This window comes from Ambystoma mexicanum, unplaced genomic scaffold (genome assembly GCF_040938575.1).
Source record: "Ambystoma mexicanum isolate Mex_15411 unplaced genomic scaffold, UKY_AmexF1_1 Mex_scaf11, whole genome shotgun sequence".
NCBI lineage: Eukaryota > Metazoa > Chordata > Amphibia > Caudata > Ambystomatidae > Ambystoma > Ambystoma mexicanum.
Genome location: NW_027182336.1, coordinates 2640475 through 2660267, shown reverse-complemented (window position 1 = coordinate 2660267; position 19793 = coordinate 2640475). Strand labels below are relative to the sequence as shown.

Here is a 19793-nt window from a genome sequence, read left to right as displayed (position 1 = left end):
ATGATGTGTAGATTCACTCATGCAGTGCGGTCACCGTTGTATGCACTGTGTCTATCCACTGTGTCTGTGGTGTGCAAGCCATGACGCATGACCCTCCGGTGATGTGTGTGCATGGGATCAGTGTGAGCCATGATGCATGTGAGTTTGAAGGCAACATTTTGGTTAATAGAGGCCCTTGTACATGGATGCTGATGTTGATTGCAGGCACCGTGCCTGTTTCTGCATGTGTATTGCGTGCATTCACTCATGTGTTATTGCTTCCTGTCTAGGGTAATATTGTACTGTACCCTGATGCTTGTGTTCTATGTCTCCCTCTACGCAGTGTCAAGTGAAGAAGAGGGCGGAGACGGCGCTGTGGAGCCAAGCGGCGGGGATGCCTCCAGCGGGCGTCGACGCAAGGCCCAGCCACCCTCCCATGACTTGCCATCATCCGGGAGCGAGGGGGCTGGTGCCACGTCTGCCACTATGGCTGTGGCAGAAGGCCGGGTGAGCCCCCAGAGGGGCTTGCGATGGCGGAAGACGGTGCGGAGACATCCAGGTTGGTGGTCTCCACAGAGAAGGAGGAGCCCGCTACTGACCCCACATGGGGCCTGGTGGGAGTAGTACCACTGGTGAAAGTGGTGCAGTCCAGGGCCAGGGTCAGGAGGCAGCACAGGTCACCGCGGAGGGGCCTGTGCATGTTGCTGTCCTTGACCCTGTGACTGCACCACCATGCTCCAGCAGGGTTGCCCCGTCCCAGGCCCGTCCGCAGGTAGGGGAGAGTGCCATGTCATCTGCCTCTCCACTACCTGCAGACAAGGGGTCCCATGAACGCATGGGCTCCGTCCTGATTGGTGTCACATTGCGCACGCGTGACATTTGTGATGAAGTGCATTCTTCCTGGGCGGAGAAAGCACGCCATCACGAACAGCAGCGTCGCGACATGGCCCTGTCGCGAGGGGCCCTGGTCGCTGGGTTCCTACATGTGATGTGCACTCTGGCGGACCTCTCCTCCTCTGTGGAGACTATGTGCCAGTCGTTCTCCCTGCCGTCTTCCGGCCCAGATTCCACCAGTGCCCCCTGTGGACCTGGCCTGACCAACACAGCCAGCTTGGTGGAGATCCCATCCCTGCCACAGTCGGGAGTCGGCGGTCCAGCAGGGGTGGACACCACAACTGGAGACCAGCTGATGGAGGATGTGCAGGCATCATCGGACAGCAGCAGCAGCAGCAGAAGCAGGCTCTAGGTGGGAGCAATGATGGCTCGGGGCCATCGACATCAGGGGGGCAGGCATCGGCCAGAGGGCAGAAGGACCCTGGAATGGCTGTGTCTTCCGTGTGGCTGCGGTTGGGCCAGCGTGCAGGTGGGAATCGGCGGCGGGCGGAAGAGGCGCGGCTCACCATGGTCAGGGCGGAGTTCTCCATGCGTCGGGCGTTGAGGCGGGCAGAGTGCCTCGAGGCGACTCGCAGGGAGTGCAAACAGAGGCCCGTCTCCAGCAAATAGACATGGAGTTCGATGATGCCCTGGCCGAAAACATCACTGAGTGAGCCGCAGGACTTGCCCGCCGCCATTGTAAATAGTTTATAGTGTTAGGTTTCCTTTTATTTTTTTTTATTTTGGGGCTTTTGGACTATTTCGTTGGGCTCATGGACCCTTGAAAATTGGATTGTACATAGTTGGACGTTGGATTTAATTGTACATTTTAATTTCATTTCACCATGGATCAATGGATTTACCTTTTTGCGTTTCATTTGGATTTGGTTTGGTGGACAGAGAGTTTTGGCCATTTTTCTTTTGGATTACTTTGGATTTTTTGAGGAATTATTTTTTTTTTCATTTGGACATGCATTTCATTTAATGTTTGCCATTATTTTATGCTTTAATGACTTTAAATTGATTTTCATGTTAATACATTTTGATGTTTTACTTCAATGTGTGGGATTCGCTCATTGGGTTCATGCATGTCGACATGTGGGTTTACTCAATCAATGGCAACCAGTGTGTGTGTGTGTGTGTGTGTGTGTGATGGACATGTGTTGATGTACATAGTTGACTTTTGGTTTGTGTCATGAGATGGGCATGTCACTGCTGGGTGGGTGAGTGGGTGGGGGGACATGAGTGGGACATGAGTGGGGGCCTGCTGGCAGGTGCCCCTCATGCTGGGGGTGGGGGTGCTGGGGGACATGAGTGGGGGCCTGCTGGCAGGTGCCCCTCACTGCTGGGGGTGGGGGTGCTGGGGGACATGAGTGGGGGCCTGCTGGCAGGTGCCCCTCACTGCTGTGGGGTGGGGGTGCTGAGGGACATGAGTGGGGGCCTTCTGGCAGATGCCCCTCACTGCTGGGGGGTGGGGGTGCTGGGGGACATGAGTTGGTGATCACTAGTGCAAGGTGACATGTGGCCTGGCTGGGGGCATGCCCATGGTGGATGGACTGCCTGCGGGACATGACCAGGGTTGCTGGGTAGTCCCCTGTGGTGTGGGTTGCCTGCAGGGTCCGTGGAGGGGGTAGAGGGCACACCTGTGAGAACGCACACTGCCAATTGACGTGTGGGACTCCCCGCGCACCCCCCTGGATACACGTACCCCACTCTGACAGCGAAAGCACGTGTGGAACTTCCCCAGTACCGTGTTATACACGTACCCCGCTCGCACAGGCCCAATCGTGTGTGAAACTTCCCGCGCACCCCAGTAATCCACGTACCCTGCTTGCACAGGCCCAATCGCGTGTGAATCTTCCCGTGCACCCCAGTAATCCACGTATCCTGCACGCACAGGGCCTGCCGCGTGTGAAACTTCCCGCGCACCCCAGTAATCCACGTACCCCGCTCGCACAGGCCCAATCTCTTGTGAAACTTCCCGCGCACCCCAGTAATCCACGTAGCCCGCACGCACAGGGCCTGCCGCGTGTGAAACTTCCAGCGCACCCCCCAAATCCACGTACCCCACACGCACAGGGCCAATCGCGTGTGAAACTTCCCGCACACCTCAGTAATCCACGTACCCCGCTCGCACAGGCCCAATCACGTGTGATACTTCACGCGCACCCCAGTAATCCACGTAGCCCGCACGCACAGGGCCTGCTGCGTGTGAAACTTCCCGCGCACCCCCCAAATCCACATACCCCGCACGCACAGGGCCAATCACGTGTGAAACTTCCCACGCACCCCAGTAATCCACGTACCCCGCTCGCACAGGCCCAATCGCGTGTGATACTTCCCGCGCACCCCAGTAATCCACGTAGCCCGCATGCAACTTCCTGCGCACCCCCCAAATCCACGTACCCCGCACGCACAGGGCCAATCGCATGTGAAACTTCCTGCGCACCCCAGTAATACACATACCCCGCTCGCACTGGGCCAATCGCATGTGAAACTTCACGCAAACCCCAGTAATCCACGTATCCCACTCGCACAGGCCCAATTGCATGTCAGACTACCCGCGCAGCGGGGTACGTGTATTCGGAGGGGTGCGCAGGGAGTTTTACAGGCGTTTTCGTGGTTGTGAGCCTGTGTGCCATGTACGGGATTTGTGCGTTGTACATGGTGCACGGGCAGGGGTTGGGAGCGTAACTGGCGCTGCTGCAGGGTCGCTGCGCCACTCTGCGCCACGGCTGGTTTTGGATTTTAAAATCCATGAATACGCTGTGCGCGGAAATGGATTTTAGCGCACACGGCTGGCGCAGAAAGTCGCACGTGCACACTGTGCGCCAGCCGCATGCGCCACTTGTGCGCTGAAATCTATGAATTACCCCGTTTAAGCGTATCTGTTTTAAAATTCATGTTGCACTTCTTTAGCTTTTGCCCTCCCATATTTTTGTCTTCAATTGCTTTTTGTTTCTTCAATGTATCCTTTTTTTCGAGTACAGCTGACGCATGTGGTACGTCCACGAGTACTGCTGAGGTACATTGTGCCTAGAGCTTAGATACCTAATTCGGGTCGGTAGCGCTGTATAAATCCTTGTCATCAATTTATAAATAAATCAAACACAGCCGAAATCCACCTACCCATCCGAACACGATACCACCACAAATGCCAAAACTATTGTCCTTTTTGTAATCAAACAGTTGCTGCTCTCTTGAATTTGCCTAGCTCTAAATCCTCCTCAAAGAATTTTCTTTCCAGTCAAACAATGGGGGTAGATGAGATGTTGAAACTGCTTTCAGTATTGATGGATTTGTTTTAATATAATTTAAACAATTTGCAACAATAAACTGCGCAAACAAGAAGAGATTTAGATAAATGCTCGTCCTAATTGGATTTTGAGCAGTAAGTTATAATGTGTTCCATAATATGTTATACACTGTAAATAGGTATAAGAAGGTATAAGAAGATTTATGTATCCAAAGAGTAGTTAATTAGTGGAGGGGTATGATAAATAATTTGGCACGGACGGGAGGTCTTGGAAAGAGAAAAAGCAAAGACAGAGATATTCAGTGAACATATTCTGACAATTACATTTGTTTTACTATGGTTGCCAGACATAGAAAAGAGACGAGTCCTTAAGCATGAGGACGATCAGCTGTACTAAATCAAGAGGTATACGGTTTAGTTTGTTGCATGTAGGTTGGATAATAGGTATTGTTCCATTGTTTCTATTGAACCAAAACGAAGCAGAGAAATATATTGAAAATTAAACAGAATATTTAGCGAATGGGGAAATCATACAGCATTAAATGAGAAACTGGTCTCATTTTAAACTGACTTAATAAGTTAATATATATTTGCCTATTGATGCAAGGCATCTTGAGTGGACGTAGAATGACAGGAGAAGCATCCTGTACCCATGGTAACAACACTACTAGTTTTAAAACAGCATTTATGTTTAAGCCCACACAGTGGGACCTTTAAGTGTGGGTTGCTGATGCCATGTGATGCTTTGGCTATCTGACCAACATACAAACCTACTTTAAATATTACCAGCAGAATTACAGATGGTGGATAGGGACCACGCGCTCACATTTACATAATTAGTAGATTATTAACCCAAATTGTCTCAAAAATGTTAATTTCTACAGATGCATATATTTTCTTGTAAGAAAAGCTTGAGTTTATTCAAGGATTGGACAGCCGACACGTGTTTTGACCTATGGGTCGTCCTCAAGGCTGTGTAAATCCAACAACATGCATAGAAAAGAAAGTTTTTACTAAGTACCTCGATGAGGCATTAAAACCATTTGTACTAACCACTTTGTCTTATATTAGAGACAGCACCCATGTCCTTCAGTCTCTTAAGGCTATTAAATGGGAACCTGATTATTTGCTAGCCACTATTGATGTAGTTGCTTTGTACAATAGTATCGATCATGAGTTGGCGGTGAAAACGATTGACTATACATTTCGTAATTCCTCTGCATCTTATACACAACATGTGGAACAGCTAAAGAGCTTTTTGAGATTTGTACTTTGCAACAATGGTGCTCATTCCGAGGTTGGTGCTAGTCCTGGTGCTATTAGCGCCAGGACTAGCACCATTACCGGTACCGCCACCGATGTGGTGGTATGGGGATTTACCGGTCCATTCCACCCTTTGCGGGACCGGTAAGTCCCCATTTGAAATGCCATTCCCCATTCCCATTCGAGCCCCCATAGGGCTCAATGGGAAGGGGGAATGCGGCAATTACGGTACCGTAAATTACGGTATCCCTTTGCGGGTCCCGTCGTTAACGCCTGCTAAAACCAGGCATTAAGGAAGGGCCCGCAAAGGGACCTCAGAATAGGGCGCAAAGGGATTACCGGCACCGGTGTCATTACCGGTGCCTGTTATCCCTTTGTGCCTGGGTCGTAATGACCCCCTACGTCTTTATTTTCGATAATGAATACTACGCACAACAAAAGGGAGTTGCAATGGGTACAACATTTTGCTTGCCAATCTCTTCATGGCGCAATATGAGGAGTCCCATGTCTATAAGAATGTTGTATACAGCCAGAATTTAATCTTGTGGCGGCGCTTTATTGATGATATCCTGATAATCTGGAAGGGAAAACCTGAATCTTTTCAAGCTTTTCTTGAGTATATTAACAATAACTTGTTTGGAATTAAACTCGCAGCGAATTGTAGTCCTTTGGAAATTGATTTTCTGGATTTGCATATTTTCATTGACAACAATATTATTCATACTAAGACCTTTCACAAACCAACTGAGGTTAACTCAGTGCTGCTAGCCCAGAGTAATCATCAAAGGGCCACATTAGACAACATACCCAGTGGGGAATTTCACAGGGCCAGAATAAATTGTAGTAGGACTTCAGATTATGTTAACGAATGTGATGTTTTAAAACAGAGATTTGTAGATAGGGGGTATAGTGAGCGTATCATCAATAAAGCTGCCTCCAAATTTGCGGATTTGGATCAGGATGACTTGTTGGTGGAACGTAGATTACCTAAGGAAACACCACCTCACATTCTCATTATTACTAGGTACTCCAAAGATTCTTCAATTCTGTATAAATTACTAAACAGACACTGGCACATTCTCCGATTAGATAAGGATTTAGCGCCCTTTTTATCTGTGAGACCTAAATTCACATTCACCAGAGCTCCTACTAACAAACAAAAGATATGTCCATTTTTTCTGGACACTATAGATGCTGGCCTTGTGGGGAGCTGGCTTAAAACCACTAATGGATTTTTAAGTGTGGCAATTGCAATCAATGTCCATATGCTTATGATAATTGTCAAGACTTTACTGATATGTATGGAACTGTGGTTAAAATGAATAGCTTCATTAACTGCAAGTCTTGTTATATTGTGTATGCGATTATCTGTGTGTGCGGTAAATTATATGTTGGAAGTACCATCCGTCAATTCAGAATTCGAATGAGAGAACATTTAGCGAGCCTAAGGGTTCCCGAGGTGAAATCTCCATTGGCCATTCACTGGCAACTAGAACACCAATTAGGTGATAAATCAATCCTCAGATTTGTGGGCTTAATGAGAGCCAGCTGGAGCAAAAGAGGGGGTGATATTCAACTCTGACTCAGACAGATGGAATCCAGACTTATTTGTTTTCTTAGATGTACGGAAAGGGGCCTCAACACTGATCATGAAATGCATGTTTTTATAATTCAGTTTGGATGAATGACTACGTGGAGCTATCTGTTGCTATAATAGTTCCTGTACATTAGAAATCCTGTACATTACTAGAATACATATCACATTTCTATATATCACTGAGTAATGAATTCACAATTTTGTAAGAATGACGCTTGTGTCATAATTATTTCATTCACCTTGGGCATACTCATTATTACTTTTAGGAAGATATGAGTGAATATCGGTGCATAAAGGGATACCCATACAATTATCAAGACCATATTATTTATATTTTTTAATCATTGCACATGATCATTACGTGGATTTTGGAGTGCACCTTATAAGTTACTGGCTATTCATAAGTCTAAAAGATATTTTATATTTACAATGTGTATGTGGGAACATTGGGGTTTGCCACCCGGCCCTTGCCTTTAATTTATGTACAATCGGCAATTGGGTACACTTGTTTGCCGTTACGTTGCCTACACCACTCCTGTGACATATCATGTTTATATAACTACACAGCAATGACAGTACGTGTTCTTTGATGTTATTATTACGCGGGGATCTGGCCCTCTTATATTTCCACATTACTGATTCACGGGTGAGTTGGAAACCTATTTTGAAATGAATCATATTGTTTTGTTGACATTTGTGATGCCAGACGCGGTGAACGCGTAACGCCTTTATGTTGCCTACGTCACTTCCCTGACGTATTATCCCTAAATAACTACACAGCAATGGCGGTCCGTGTTTGTTGATAATATTATGCAGGGATTTGACCCCTTTATTTCTCTACATTGCCGAATATACGGGTGAGTTGGCTTTTTGTATGAATCCTTAATGCTTAACACGTATTTTGTCAGATGCATACAGTCAGAATACTACTGTTTCAGTATGCAGTCGGATTCACGGGGACCAACACTGGTTTTGCTATTATTCTGATTGTAGGTTTATGCACCAAACTGAGCTACTGATTTGTGGTCAGGGGTGGACTGGCATATAGGGAACTCTGGAGATTTCCCAGTGGGCCTCTGCACCCTGGGCCTAATTTCTGTGGTATTTTCAAATTTTCTCATAGGAAAAGCATTGGGCTTGCTGAAAATGTGTCATATGGGGCCACTTTGAACTTTATTTCCAGGGCCTCTTTTGGTCCCCAGTAATTATTTCCAGGGCCTTTTTTAGTTCCCAGTCCAGCCCTGTTTGTGGTTCACCCTACTGAGGGTTATAAAACAGTCGATGGCAACGCAGTGTTTGAAATTGATTTCATTGAGTGAGGGACTTACTAAAGCCGTGCAGGTATGTTACTGCATTTCACTGTTATTTCATTCAACAATTAGTACTCGCCCGGCATCTGATGTGATGCTTTATTGCTACCTACTTTATTTACAGACAAGTATTTTAACTGGTATTACCTGCTTGGATAAGAGTTTCTCTTTCCTTCTTTCTTGTAACTTGGGTACTCACGGACCTATCACTGGTCATGTTTTGCGCTGATGCGTTTTGTGAAACACTTAGCAATTCACAGAGATACACCCATAGGGGGCTAATTGTGCATGGTACTTGTGGTGGCATTCCCTATTAGACCCATTTCACCTAACATAGGATCTAATTTCACTTGATTGATCTGGTTGTGACATACTTAATACCTATGTCTGAATTCCCATTTAATTATTCACCATTCTGGGTGTATTCACAGCTACAGAATGGTCTGTTTTGGAATCATTTAAATAGATATTGTTGAATTCTGTCTTTGATTTGTCCTTTTTGACTCTTTCTGTTTTAATTTTCTTGTATGTGACCATCTTTCACTTGAACCCTCCCATCTACCTCTGGAATATGGTATGGGTTTCCCCAATGAATATACATGCTCATTTATTGTTTCATTTTCTTAATTTGTGTTATTTAATATACAACTGAACAATTCTTTATTCCTGTATTCAAAATTGTGATACTTTGTAAAAACTTTCTTTTCTATGCATGTTGTTGGACTTACGCAGCCTTGAGGACGACCCGTAGGTCGAAACACGTGTCGGCTGTCCAATCCTTGAATAAACTCAAGCTTTTCTCACAAGAAAATATATGCATCTGTGGAAATTTCCATTTTTGAGACAATTTGAGTTAATAATCTACTAATTATGTAAACATGAGTGATTGGTCCCTACCCACCATCTGTAATTCTGCTTGTTTCATTTTTTCGAGCTCTTGGTGGATGAGCTGGAGGGTTTTGGGGATCACGTTGTCTGTTTGACAGAATTTGTCTACAATTTGCTGATATATTTAAGGAGTGGTCAAGAGCGCATAGCATACTTTGTTCGAATCCACACCATGTTATTTCTCTTACTTTAAATATTACCTCCTTGACCCCTGCTCTCCTCAGCCCCACATGAACATCCAATGGTTGAGGCAAAAAATGACAAAACAACGTATGATGGAACCCTCACAAGGGGACTATAGTTAATAAGGGAGAAAGAACCTAGGATTTTCCAGTTATGACTATTTCCATCTTTAAAGGCCCCAACACATGGCTAGAAAGAGGGCTAACTCACAGTCTTTTATTTAGCATGTGACATTTATCAATTGACCTGGTCTCATTCTCATCTGCTTTCTGTACCTTCTAGTCAGGATTAGTTGCTTCCCTCGTCTGGAAAAGACTTAAAACAAGCGCATTCTTCATATCTTGTTATATAGGCCATGGCAACAGGTGACGCCACCTACAAGCACTGCCATGCGCCACAGCCTCCTTCTGGCCCACTCCCTCAGCAATGCATCATTAGACGCAAGGGGCAGGCCGCGTATTCACCTGGGCTGCTCCTTTTGGGTGGTCCATGGCTTTTCTTCACCCGGGCCGCTCAACGGAACAACCCAGGACTTCCTCTCCCTTCCTCTCCAACCAGTTGGGCAAGCAAGGCCAACCCGGAACTTTAGTATTCACTGCTCTATCCTACTGGGTGAAGCAGGCTTCACTGCTCTCTCCTTCACCTATGAACATTTTCACCCTGATGAAGGCCTGGGCCCAGAATGTACATTTGGCCCCCTTATAGGCTGAAACTTGAGTAGGCAATTAGACGATCATTGAAAGCAACTGTTGAAATGGTATCTGCCTTCCTTGACATGATTTAATCCTGGGATAGGGGGCAGACTGTGCTGCAGGATCTGACTAACTTTGGCATAGTATTAAAACAGTTCAGGCCACGCAGGACTGACATGGAAATGCAATCCTAGGTGAAAAACCCTAGTTGAGTTCATGTTACCAGTTTATCCCTTCTTTTTCGTTTCATTATTTGTTTTATTCATGACACCTTTTTGTTCGGTGATGGTGGCACTTGTGGTTGTCTGCTTTTGGAGATGATCGTGCATTAGTATTATGGGACTCAGCTCCTTTTTGGGTCCTTGTCTTTAGACTTGATATCCTTCCATTTTTACGGTTTTTCACTTTGTGCATTTTTCTTGGTTAAGCTCTGTATACACGACACCAACTCTTTTTCATGAAAATATTTGCCTCTGTTTACACCAAAACTGTAATAATAAAACATTTAATATTGAGTGCATTAATTAATTACTACATGTTATTTGTTCAGAATGCCAGAAGGACCTTCCTTGTTTTTAATGCTTTTTGGGCCAGGATACTGCTGGGCCCATCCGGTCTGGCCCCGCACTGGCCGACATCTTCCATGGCCTCGGGGGTGGCCGAGCTGCCCCTGACATTAGCAGCTCTGCCCCCTTGGATAAGTCTCTGGGGGCTCCCCACATGCTTACCGGCGTCATTTGAAGGATGTTTCGGGGGGGGATGCTCGAGACAGAAGCCCCATCCACCCAGGTAAGTCTTTTTATGCTTCTCTCTTCTCAACTCTTCTCTAACTAAAAAATCCCCCTAGATTCTTTTCTCTCCCCTGCCCAGCCCATTCCTGTCCAAAGGAGTTCTATTGTATTGTTTCCTCTTTTCTTTTTCTTTTAACATTCCATCCAACCCCATGGTGGACTGAATTGTTTATTCCTAGACACACACGTACACACCCACACTTACACACGGGCACACACACACACAGTACACATATAAACAAAAACACACTACACATTTATTAAAATACTGTATTACCCTGGTCTCTGTGTTTTTATTTCTAGGTGTTCCCTCAAGGGACAAGCATGTAGCCACACTAGCCGGGCCCCATGAGGCCATGGGCTACAATACTTCCCCCTTTGGGAAATTCCTGTCCCTGGGAATACCACTCACAGTGACGATAGGGGTGTCGCTATGAAGATACCTCCTGGCCCTCAAGGGCCCAGCCCATCTCAGCAGTGCCTCCAATGTAGCCCCTGTTCCTGGCCCTAACCCAAACCAGGGAGCATCCAATCCTGTCTAGGTCAGGGACAGTTTCCATTGAAACCACTCCTCTTGCCCACCCCTCCCACAGCCTGTTGGGTAGGGAGGGGCACTGCACCTGCAAAATACAATTGATGAGAACATGAGATGGGCCACACCCTGAGTTCTTAGATCACTAAGGGACAAAGACACCCGAGTGAATTTTATAGGGATCCCAACAGGGACCCCTCTTTATTTAATAACATCACATATATCTTTTACTGTTTCCCTAAGATTCCTCTGCCGTGAGCTCCAACTGACTGGGGGCCTGCTATGTCAGCTCACCCTTACTTGGCGGGGTCTCAGGGACCCTAATGAGGAGTCAGGCACAACAGACCCCCCTACTGAAACTCAGGTACCACCCACATGGAGTGTGAGGCCAGAGGATGGCACTGTAGGTGGACCCATCTCCCTAGGCAGTCCACCGCTCTATCCCACTACCTCACACCATAGTACCTCCCCTCTACTCCCTATTTTAAATTAATGGCCATCTCTACTTAACATCCTACCCTTACTTGGCTTTTCAATCTACTTAACATACCCCCTATTACTTACCCCAACTCTATATACTTCCCCCTACTTAACAATTACCCTACTAACAATACTTAAATAAATATATACCTATAACTACACATACATATATACATTGGGCCTCATTACGAATTTGGAGGCAGCCATGCCCTTAGTAAGGGCATGGCTGCCTTCAAACTCGGGTCCGGTTTCCCTGAATGGGGAAATACCGGGCCATTCCAACCTTGGAGGGCACGGTATTTCCCCATCCAGGGAACCCGGACCCAGTACATCCCCATTCCCATTTGAGCCCCGATAGGGCTCAATGGGAATGGGGAGCATGCTAACAACGGGCCTGTTAATGACGGGCCTCTTGTTAGCATGCTGGGCCTCTCGCGGAACCCGCTAAGGACGTCTGGTGAAACCAGGCGTCCAGAGCGGGTCCCGCGAGAGGACCTCGTAATGGGGCAGAAAGGGGTTAATGGCGCCAACATATATTGAACATAAAACACTATGGGCCTCATTACGGGTTAACCCTGCCGGTGCTACTAGCTGGTTGCTTTCGGACCTGTGAAAAATTCTCTTCTCTACTTCCTCCCCTCTCACCCTCCCTTGCTAATGCCCCAATCTGCCTCTGCGATTGGCGGCCTGTCCTTAATCATCCCTGTCACTCACTGAGGGATACTCATTCATCCAGCGGACAGTACTCCAAAGTGGTTGTGGCGGGCAGGAGCGGTGCACCTCTACTTTTTTAAAGTAAATTTCACTGTTCCTATGCTTTTATTTTAAAAAGAAACCGTTCCGAATGGTTTTGTTTTAAAATAAAAGTGTAGGAAGAAGTTGAAACTTGCACTCAACATTCCCTTAAAGTGCAGGTTTGTTTGTTTGGGTGTTTGTATTGTGTGTGGGAGGCAGAGTGCTGATGGGGTTTGTGGGGAGTGGCGCAGTCCAGTAGGGAACACAGTCCCACTTCTTATTTTCGTACTCTTTGACCACTGATTACTCCTTGATCTGTGCCTTGCCTAATTCTCTTGCTCTTCGGGTTCTGGGCTCTAGCTGTCATACTGCAGTAAGCTTCACAAGCACGGCTGCCAATACAAACTACCGAATACGAAATACAGCAGGCCTGGGGCTCCATTGAAATTGTTGAAATTGTTAACTGTACCCCCCTCCTCTCCCACAATATTTCATTTTTTCTCAAAAGCTCCAGTCCAGAAAAAAGAACAGAGACACACAGATATGCTTTATTTGGCCCAATGTGCCATCATATCCAACTAGTGTCAGATTTAACCTACACAATTCCCCTTTCATCTACAATGTGTTGAACTTGAATCAAAATGGTCCCAAGGAACTATCATGCCAGCAGGATTTATTGATAGATGAATCATCTGTAGAGGAATTAGTATAAACCAGCACCTTGATTACATTCAAGGTCCTATCAAGAAAGTCAGCACAAACATGTAATCCATTTAAAGGACTCCAGGACTCCTCACTGAAAAGAAAGTTCCTACAAACCTAAGATTCCTCTTACAGAGTGTACCCATGGGCATTGTACTTATTGAAATAATCCAAAACCACTCCACTTGGCATCCCCACAAATATTATGTATCATTGATGGAGCCCAGGGATGCACAAAATGATGTGATATTGCAATGATACAAGACTACTTACCTAGATTGTCCTTTGTGAGTTTGGTAACTTTGAAGCACACCATGGCTGTACTTGCTTGTCGATCCCTGATCTCTTCTCCTGAGCAGTCAAATACACCCAGTTGGATTTCCTTGGGCTGGAAAGTGATGGACACTGCCACATCTAAAACTGGCTGTGATCTAAGGAATACAGAAATACAAAGACAGTAAGTTAGCATTTCTTTGAAGGGATCACCCTTACAGATAAGCAAGATCCCAGTCTCTTTGTGCAAGTGTTCATTGGCCTTTACCTGAAGGGATCAACCCAATGTGTGATACATTCACGTGCACTCTTTGAGGACCAGCTTTTTAAGTGTCAACTTCACAAGTTAAAGGTGTTTCCAGATTCTGGGGTGAGTACTCCACTACTTGTTTAGTGCTGATTTAAACCACATCTTTTATCAGACAATAGGAGCGAAGAGACGGTCCATGCTTTACACCAGTTCAATACATTGGAAGATTCCACAGTGCCACTCAAACTTTGGTCACTCATTGGGGGATTATCTTTTGGGGAGAACAGTGTTAAGTGCCCTAGAATTAACCCATACTTTTAGTTAAAAGTGCTTCACATGTGCGCCTGTTAAATCTGTGGCTTCAATTTGGAGTGATGATATTTAAGGTGAGAGGATGTGTGAGAGGATAGTTCTGATTCTATGCAATTAATTTCTTGGACTTTACTCTATTTTAATGTCTTCACCCATTATTTGGGAACTTAAAGCAAGATGAACTAACAGCAATATGAAAGAAGCACCACAATATTCTAAAGGTAAAGTCACCATCTTGACCATGTATGCAGATGTGCTAAGCAGAAAATTATAAGCTTGTGACTAAGAATGACTCAGATTTCCACTTTGTAAGTCACATGGAACAACAATCTGCCAAATGACAAAGAAATCATATTCTTAAAACTATAGGCAAACCAAGGTCATGAACAAGTGTTAGGTAGCTGGGTGGCCAGATTTTTAAATAACAAAAAAAGCAGGACCGGCACCAAAATAAAGGTATGTATGTATGTATTTTCTATTTATACTGCACCTTTACACAGGGAAGTGTTTAAAAGCGCTTCAAGGAGGGTGGGGACACGGGGAAAATACAAGTCGCTCAGAGCCCATGAACATATGAGACAATAATAGTCTGCACAGGCAAAGTAAGTGCATAAAATACATTTAAACATTGTGGGGATATAGCAAATAGGCCTGACGGTGATTCTGCAATTTTAACAGTACAATTAGGGTGAAGACAGGGAGAAAGAGACAGACGATCTTCAGGTGTAGTGCATAAGGATCGAGCAAGTGCACAGAGGGTAAAAGGGAAGGGAGGGTCAAGTGTACCCGGTCTGTTGAGACTGGGGTAAGTGCAGAGAGAGCCCTCTCTTGGGTTAGTATCACAGTGCGTTGAGTGTGGGTGGGGTGTGGTGCCCTGAGGAAAGTGCAAGAGAGGACTAGCGGGGTTGACGGGGACCAGTGAGACTCTGAGGTACACCAGGCGGCCAGTCAGCATGCTGTAAGGGATAGGAGGGAGAGAGGGATAGGATAGTGAACTGGGTTCGCAGGGTAGAGGGAGAGGGAAGGAAGAGAAGAGGAAGATCTTGAGGAGTTTCTGGAATTTCAGGAGATCCGGCTCAAGACGTAGGGCAGCAGGGATGCTATTCCAGAGGGATGCACCTGCTGAGGATAAGGATCTCCCACTAAATCTCTGCTTGGAGAACTGGCTCACTCGCAGAGGGTTGGAGGTAGATGAGCGGAGGGCTCTTGAGGGACAGTATTTAGGTAAGCAGCGTTGAAGGTAGGTGGGTCCCAGGCCCCAGAAAGCCTTGTGGACAATACAGCGGTTCTTGAATTTGATCCGTGCAGCCACGGGGAGCCACTGGAGGGATTTCAGCGCCACAGAGATATGGTCCTTGGGCTTGAGGCCAAGAATAAGTCTGGTGGTTCTGTTCTGGATGAGTTGCAGAGGGTGCAGGGCAGAAGAAGGGAGTTTGAGGAAGAGTCTGTTGCAGGGTATCTAGACTATCCATCGAAATTAGATTCATCAAATTAATATCCAACTAATTATATTAATTGAAAGCCATTTCCATCGAAATGCACTTTCATTGAATACATTTCGTTGGATTTCGATTAGGGTTAGGGTTGGGGGGTGCCCTTGGGGCTTGGAGTGGTTGGGGGGGAACCCCCCCTAAAAAATAATAAACACTGAAACGTTACATGAAGCTGAACAGTGCCGAAATACTTTGAAGATTTCAGCACTGGACAGCTCCATGTAACGTTTTTATGTGAAAAATAAATGCATCAAAATGCTATCGATCGAAACATTTCCATTCCTATATTCGATGGACAAGTTTCAATGAATATGTACTTTTAAATGTAAAAGATAGCATTTTGATGCATTTACATTCAGTGCTTTTACTTCAATGGATTTCTTTTTCGATGCATTTTGTTCGATGAAAAGACCATAAACTCTGTTGCAGCAGGCCAGCCTGGAAAGAACCAGGGCTCTGGAGACGGTGAGCCTCTGGGGGAACGTGAGAACAAGTAGAGTACCCCTGAGGAGGTGTGGTTGATAGACTTTTTAGGGATGTCAGAAATGTGAGAGGAGGAGAGAGTGGAATCAAAGATGACCCCAAGGTTTCTTGCTTCACAGGTGGGTGCAGGTGCAGGGCCAAGGGAGGCCGGCCAGAGAGAAAGTGGGAAAGTGGGAGCAGGAGTCCCAATGCAAACAATTTGTATTTGTATTTATTTTATTTGTATAGCGCAGACCAGGCCCGGAGGCTACCGGGCGCATTTCTTTAGGCAATGGTTACATAAGTTGCATACAGTGATAATATATCAAACAATAAATATTGCATAGAAATAGACATAGGTAGGTAGTACAACGATACATGGTTTGTCAAGTAGTACATCCCTACATAGGTTATTGCAACACGTTTTCAGAATGTAGCTTAGTCATTGGAAGAGGCGAGCCAACGTTTGGCTCTATGTTTGAAAAGGTTGAGGGAGGGGAGGTTTCTGATAGTCAAGGGGACAGCATTCCACAGTTTGGCTGCCAGGACTGGGAAGCTAGAACCACCAGCTGTTTGGAGCTCGTATCTGGGTATCCGTAGGCTCTGGTTGAGGGTAGATCTAAGTGAGCGAACTGGAGTGTACAACGTGAATCGTGTGGAGAGATAAGTGGGGGCCAGGTTGTTCATGCATTTGTAGGTAAGGGCAAGCAATTTTAGTGAGATCCTTTGGGTGACTGACAACCAATGAAGGTTCTTCCTGGTATCCGAAATGTGCGCGGATCTGGGGATATTGAGGGCTGCCCTGATGGCGTTATTTTGTATGATTTGGAGTTTGTCTAGGTTACCCTGATTAGTGCCCTGGTACAATGCATTGCAATAGTCTAGTTTGGACATGACCAGGGTCCTAGCAAGGGTAGTACAGTTGTGCGAGGAGAGGAAAGGGCCACATGCTGCGATCAGCTTGCAGGTATAGGCGGCGGCGGCCGCAACTGCATTAGTTTGTCTGTGAAGGGAGAGGGTGGAGTCGAGGTAAATTCCAAGCTTTTTTGTGTCTTTGGAGACTTTTATTATATTTCCATCGATGTTAAAGGAGCTGAACATAGGGTTCAGCTTGTTTAGTCTTTGCTGAGTACCTACGATGAGGAGCTCTGTCTTGTCGTCATTGAGACAGAGCTCATGTTGGGCCATCCATGTTTGAATGACATGGTAAACGTTGTTCAAGGCTTTTGAGTCTAATGTGTAATCGCCCGTGATGGGGATGAGAATCTGGGTGTCATCCGCATAATTTGTGTAGGTGACACCCAGATAGTCGAGCACATCAAATAAGGGTTTAGTAAATACATTGTAAAGGGTCGGGGATACACACGATCCTTGGGGGACTCCGCAAGGGACTGGTGCAGGGTCAGCCGCGGAGGTGGGCGAAAATACCCTCATCTGTCTGTCTTAGTGGAGTTGAGGCAGAGGTCATTTTCAGCACACCATGACTGAACTTTGACTGTGGCTTCCAAGACTGTAGAAAAAAAGAGTGTGGGCAAAAGAGGTGTGGCCTCAGGAGTATTCTAGACATTCCCCTTGAAATAAACTTGGCAGATTTAGTCGGAACTCTTAAGCATATTAAACACAAAGTCGATTTTGCTATGATTGGGGTTTCATTTCAGGCCCGGCTATGAAACCATTTCCCAAGCAGTGTCTGTGGGACAATGTGTTACTCCATATGGCTGTTAATTGAAGGGTTGTTAGTTTGAGCCTGGGTTTAAGTGTTACTATTGCATGACAAACCCTATAATACCATGTATTTAGTTAATAGAAATCTCTCCCTTCTCTGCTTCACCTCAAGAGTGTTCTCGTTCATGCCTGCAGTGCAGTCACGGACATGTATTCTCACAGCTGGGATTCTGCAAGTGGTAACCAGACTCTCTCCAAAAAACTAAGGGGTTTTCAAATTTAAATAAAACCTCTCAGGATGAGGGACAGAGTGTCTAATTCCAGGAGGGTCCCAGCAAAACCGGGATGTCTGGCCACCCTAGGTATGACAGACATTTTTTGTCCTTAAATATATTTTTCATTCCACGTTTGCACTCCTGTACCATGAGATCCCTACCCGCTAGTAAGGACTTGAGTGGTGTCTCTGCAGGGACAAATGCTGCATCTAATTATGTGCCAACTAGAGAGCACTGTGCAGCAAGATTATAACAGTTTCCTGTAGTCCCTGCTTTTCTGGCCCTGATCCGGGGCAAGGGTACACATTCCCGACCCCAGACCAGGGATGGACCACCCTGGAACTACCTGTCCTCTCAGACCAGCTGGAGAGGATGCTGCGCTGAGCAGAGTGCGACTAGAAAGACATTAATACAAACAGCAGATGGGTCACAGTTCCTGATGGAAAATAAGGCACAGTAAACAGGGGTCTGGGGTTAGTTTGCAGCCCTTGTGGACACTTATATTAGAATAAACACAACAGGCTTGCATAATACAACCTACATGACAAAGCCCACTGTCTAAATGTTCCCACTGATTGGTTGGTCCCTTCATTACTGAGTGTAGTGGATTCCCCCTTTAATGCAACCCCCCAAACCAAATGAACCTTGGGCAGGCTCCCAATCACACCTTCCCATGGACTCCCTTTCTTGTCATTACTAATTTCCCATTTTCTCCGCAATTCATGATTTTCTATTTACCACTGGCAGTTGCAGTCTGCCCTATCCATAGTCTGTCCTACTTTAACTACAGTCCTTGTCCATATACCTTTTGCTCTACATAATTACTCTCCTCCATTCCCTCTCTACCCCTCCAAGGAGGAACCCCTTCACCAGGCCATTTAAACTCATGGATCTTCAATGCTCTATCTCCCTCACCTCCAACAGACCCTTCTCCCACTGCACAGGTCATTCCCACAGGTGGATCAGCCCTTCCCTCAAATCCAGAGGAAAAAAAAAACTCAGCAATTGCCTGGAATCCCAATGGCGGCCAACACTTCACCCCAAAACAAAGCAACCGTGGCTAGACAGACCAGATCCTACAGATTAGAAATCAGAAAAGCCAAACAATCCTTCTGCAGCTCCGCTTCTCCAACGCCAACAACCCCTGCAAAGAAATCCACATGATTATTACTGAGTTCAAGACCCCTCTCTGTTCAACCTCTCCCTCCCCCGTGACCCAAGTACTCTGCAATGCCCTAACTGACCACTACTACAACATAGCCATTGAAAGGAACCTCACTATCAATGCTAAACTATCATCCTCCCCCAACCCCCCAAACCCCACCCCCAACACGCACACACTCTTTAGCTCCTTCTCTGCAATGACCCCCCCTAAGTTCCTAAGGCGTCTCTCTATTAGCCGCCCTTCAGAATCTCCTGGAGACCCCTCCCTCCTGCCCTCCTCAAAAACATTCTCTCCTCCACCCGTGCAGGCAGCCTCACCAGATCTATAATCAACCACTTACAGACAGCTGGGCTCTACCCAGAAGCATAAAATACCTCTCACATAAAACCTCTACTAAAAAAGCCCTCTCTTGACCCCCTCCTCCCCTCCAATTACCACGCCATCTCTAACAATCACTTCATAGCCAAATTACTATATCGCACAGCCTATTTCCAGCTCAGCCTCTTCGTAGAATCCAACGCCCTTCTTGAACCTTCCCAGTCAGGCTCCAGACCCCTCCATGGAACCGAAAACTCCCTTGTCTCAATCTGGGATGACATGAAAAGAACAGCGGACTT

At 46.1% G+C, this 19793-nt stretch overlaps 1 protein-coding gene across 2 annotated transcripts in view; it reads right to left on the bottom strand.

Moving 5' to 3' along the window:
• LOC138553514 (integrin alpha-X-like) overlaps window positions 1–19793 on the bottom strand; it is a 1247842-nt gene that overhangs the window by 465942 nt on the left and 762107 nt on the right. For both annotated transcript variants that reach the window (XM_069642543.1, XM_069642544.1), the window contains one exon: window positions 13555–13712. In XM_069642543.1, the coding sequence (XP_069498644.1) occupies window positions 13555–13712 (158 nt within the window). The remainder of the gene's footprint in view (window positions 1–13554; window positions 13713–19793) is intronic.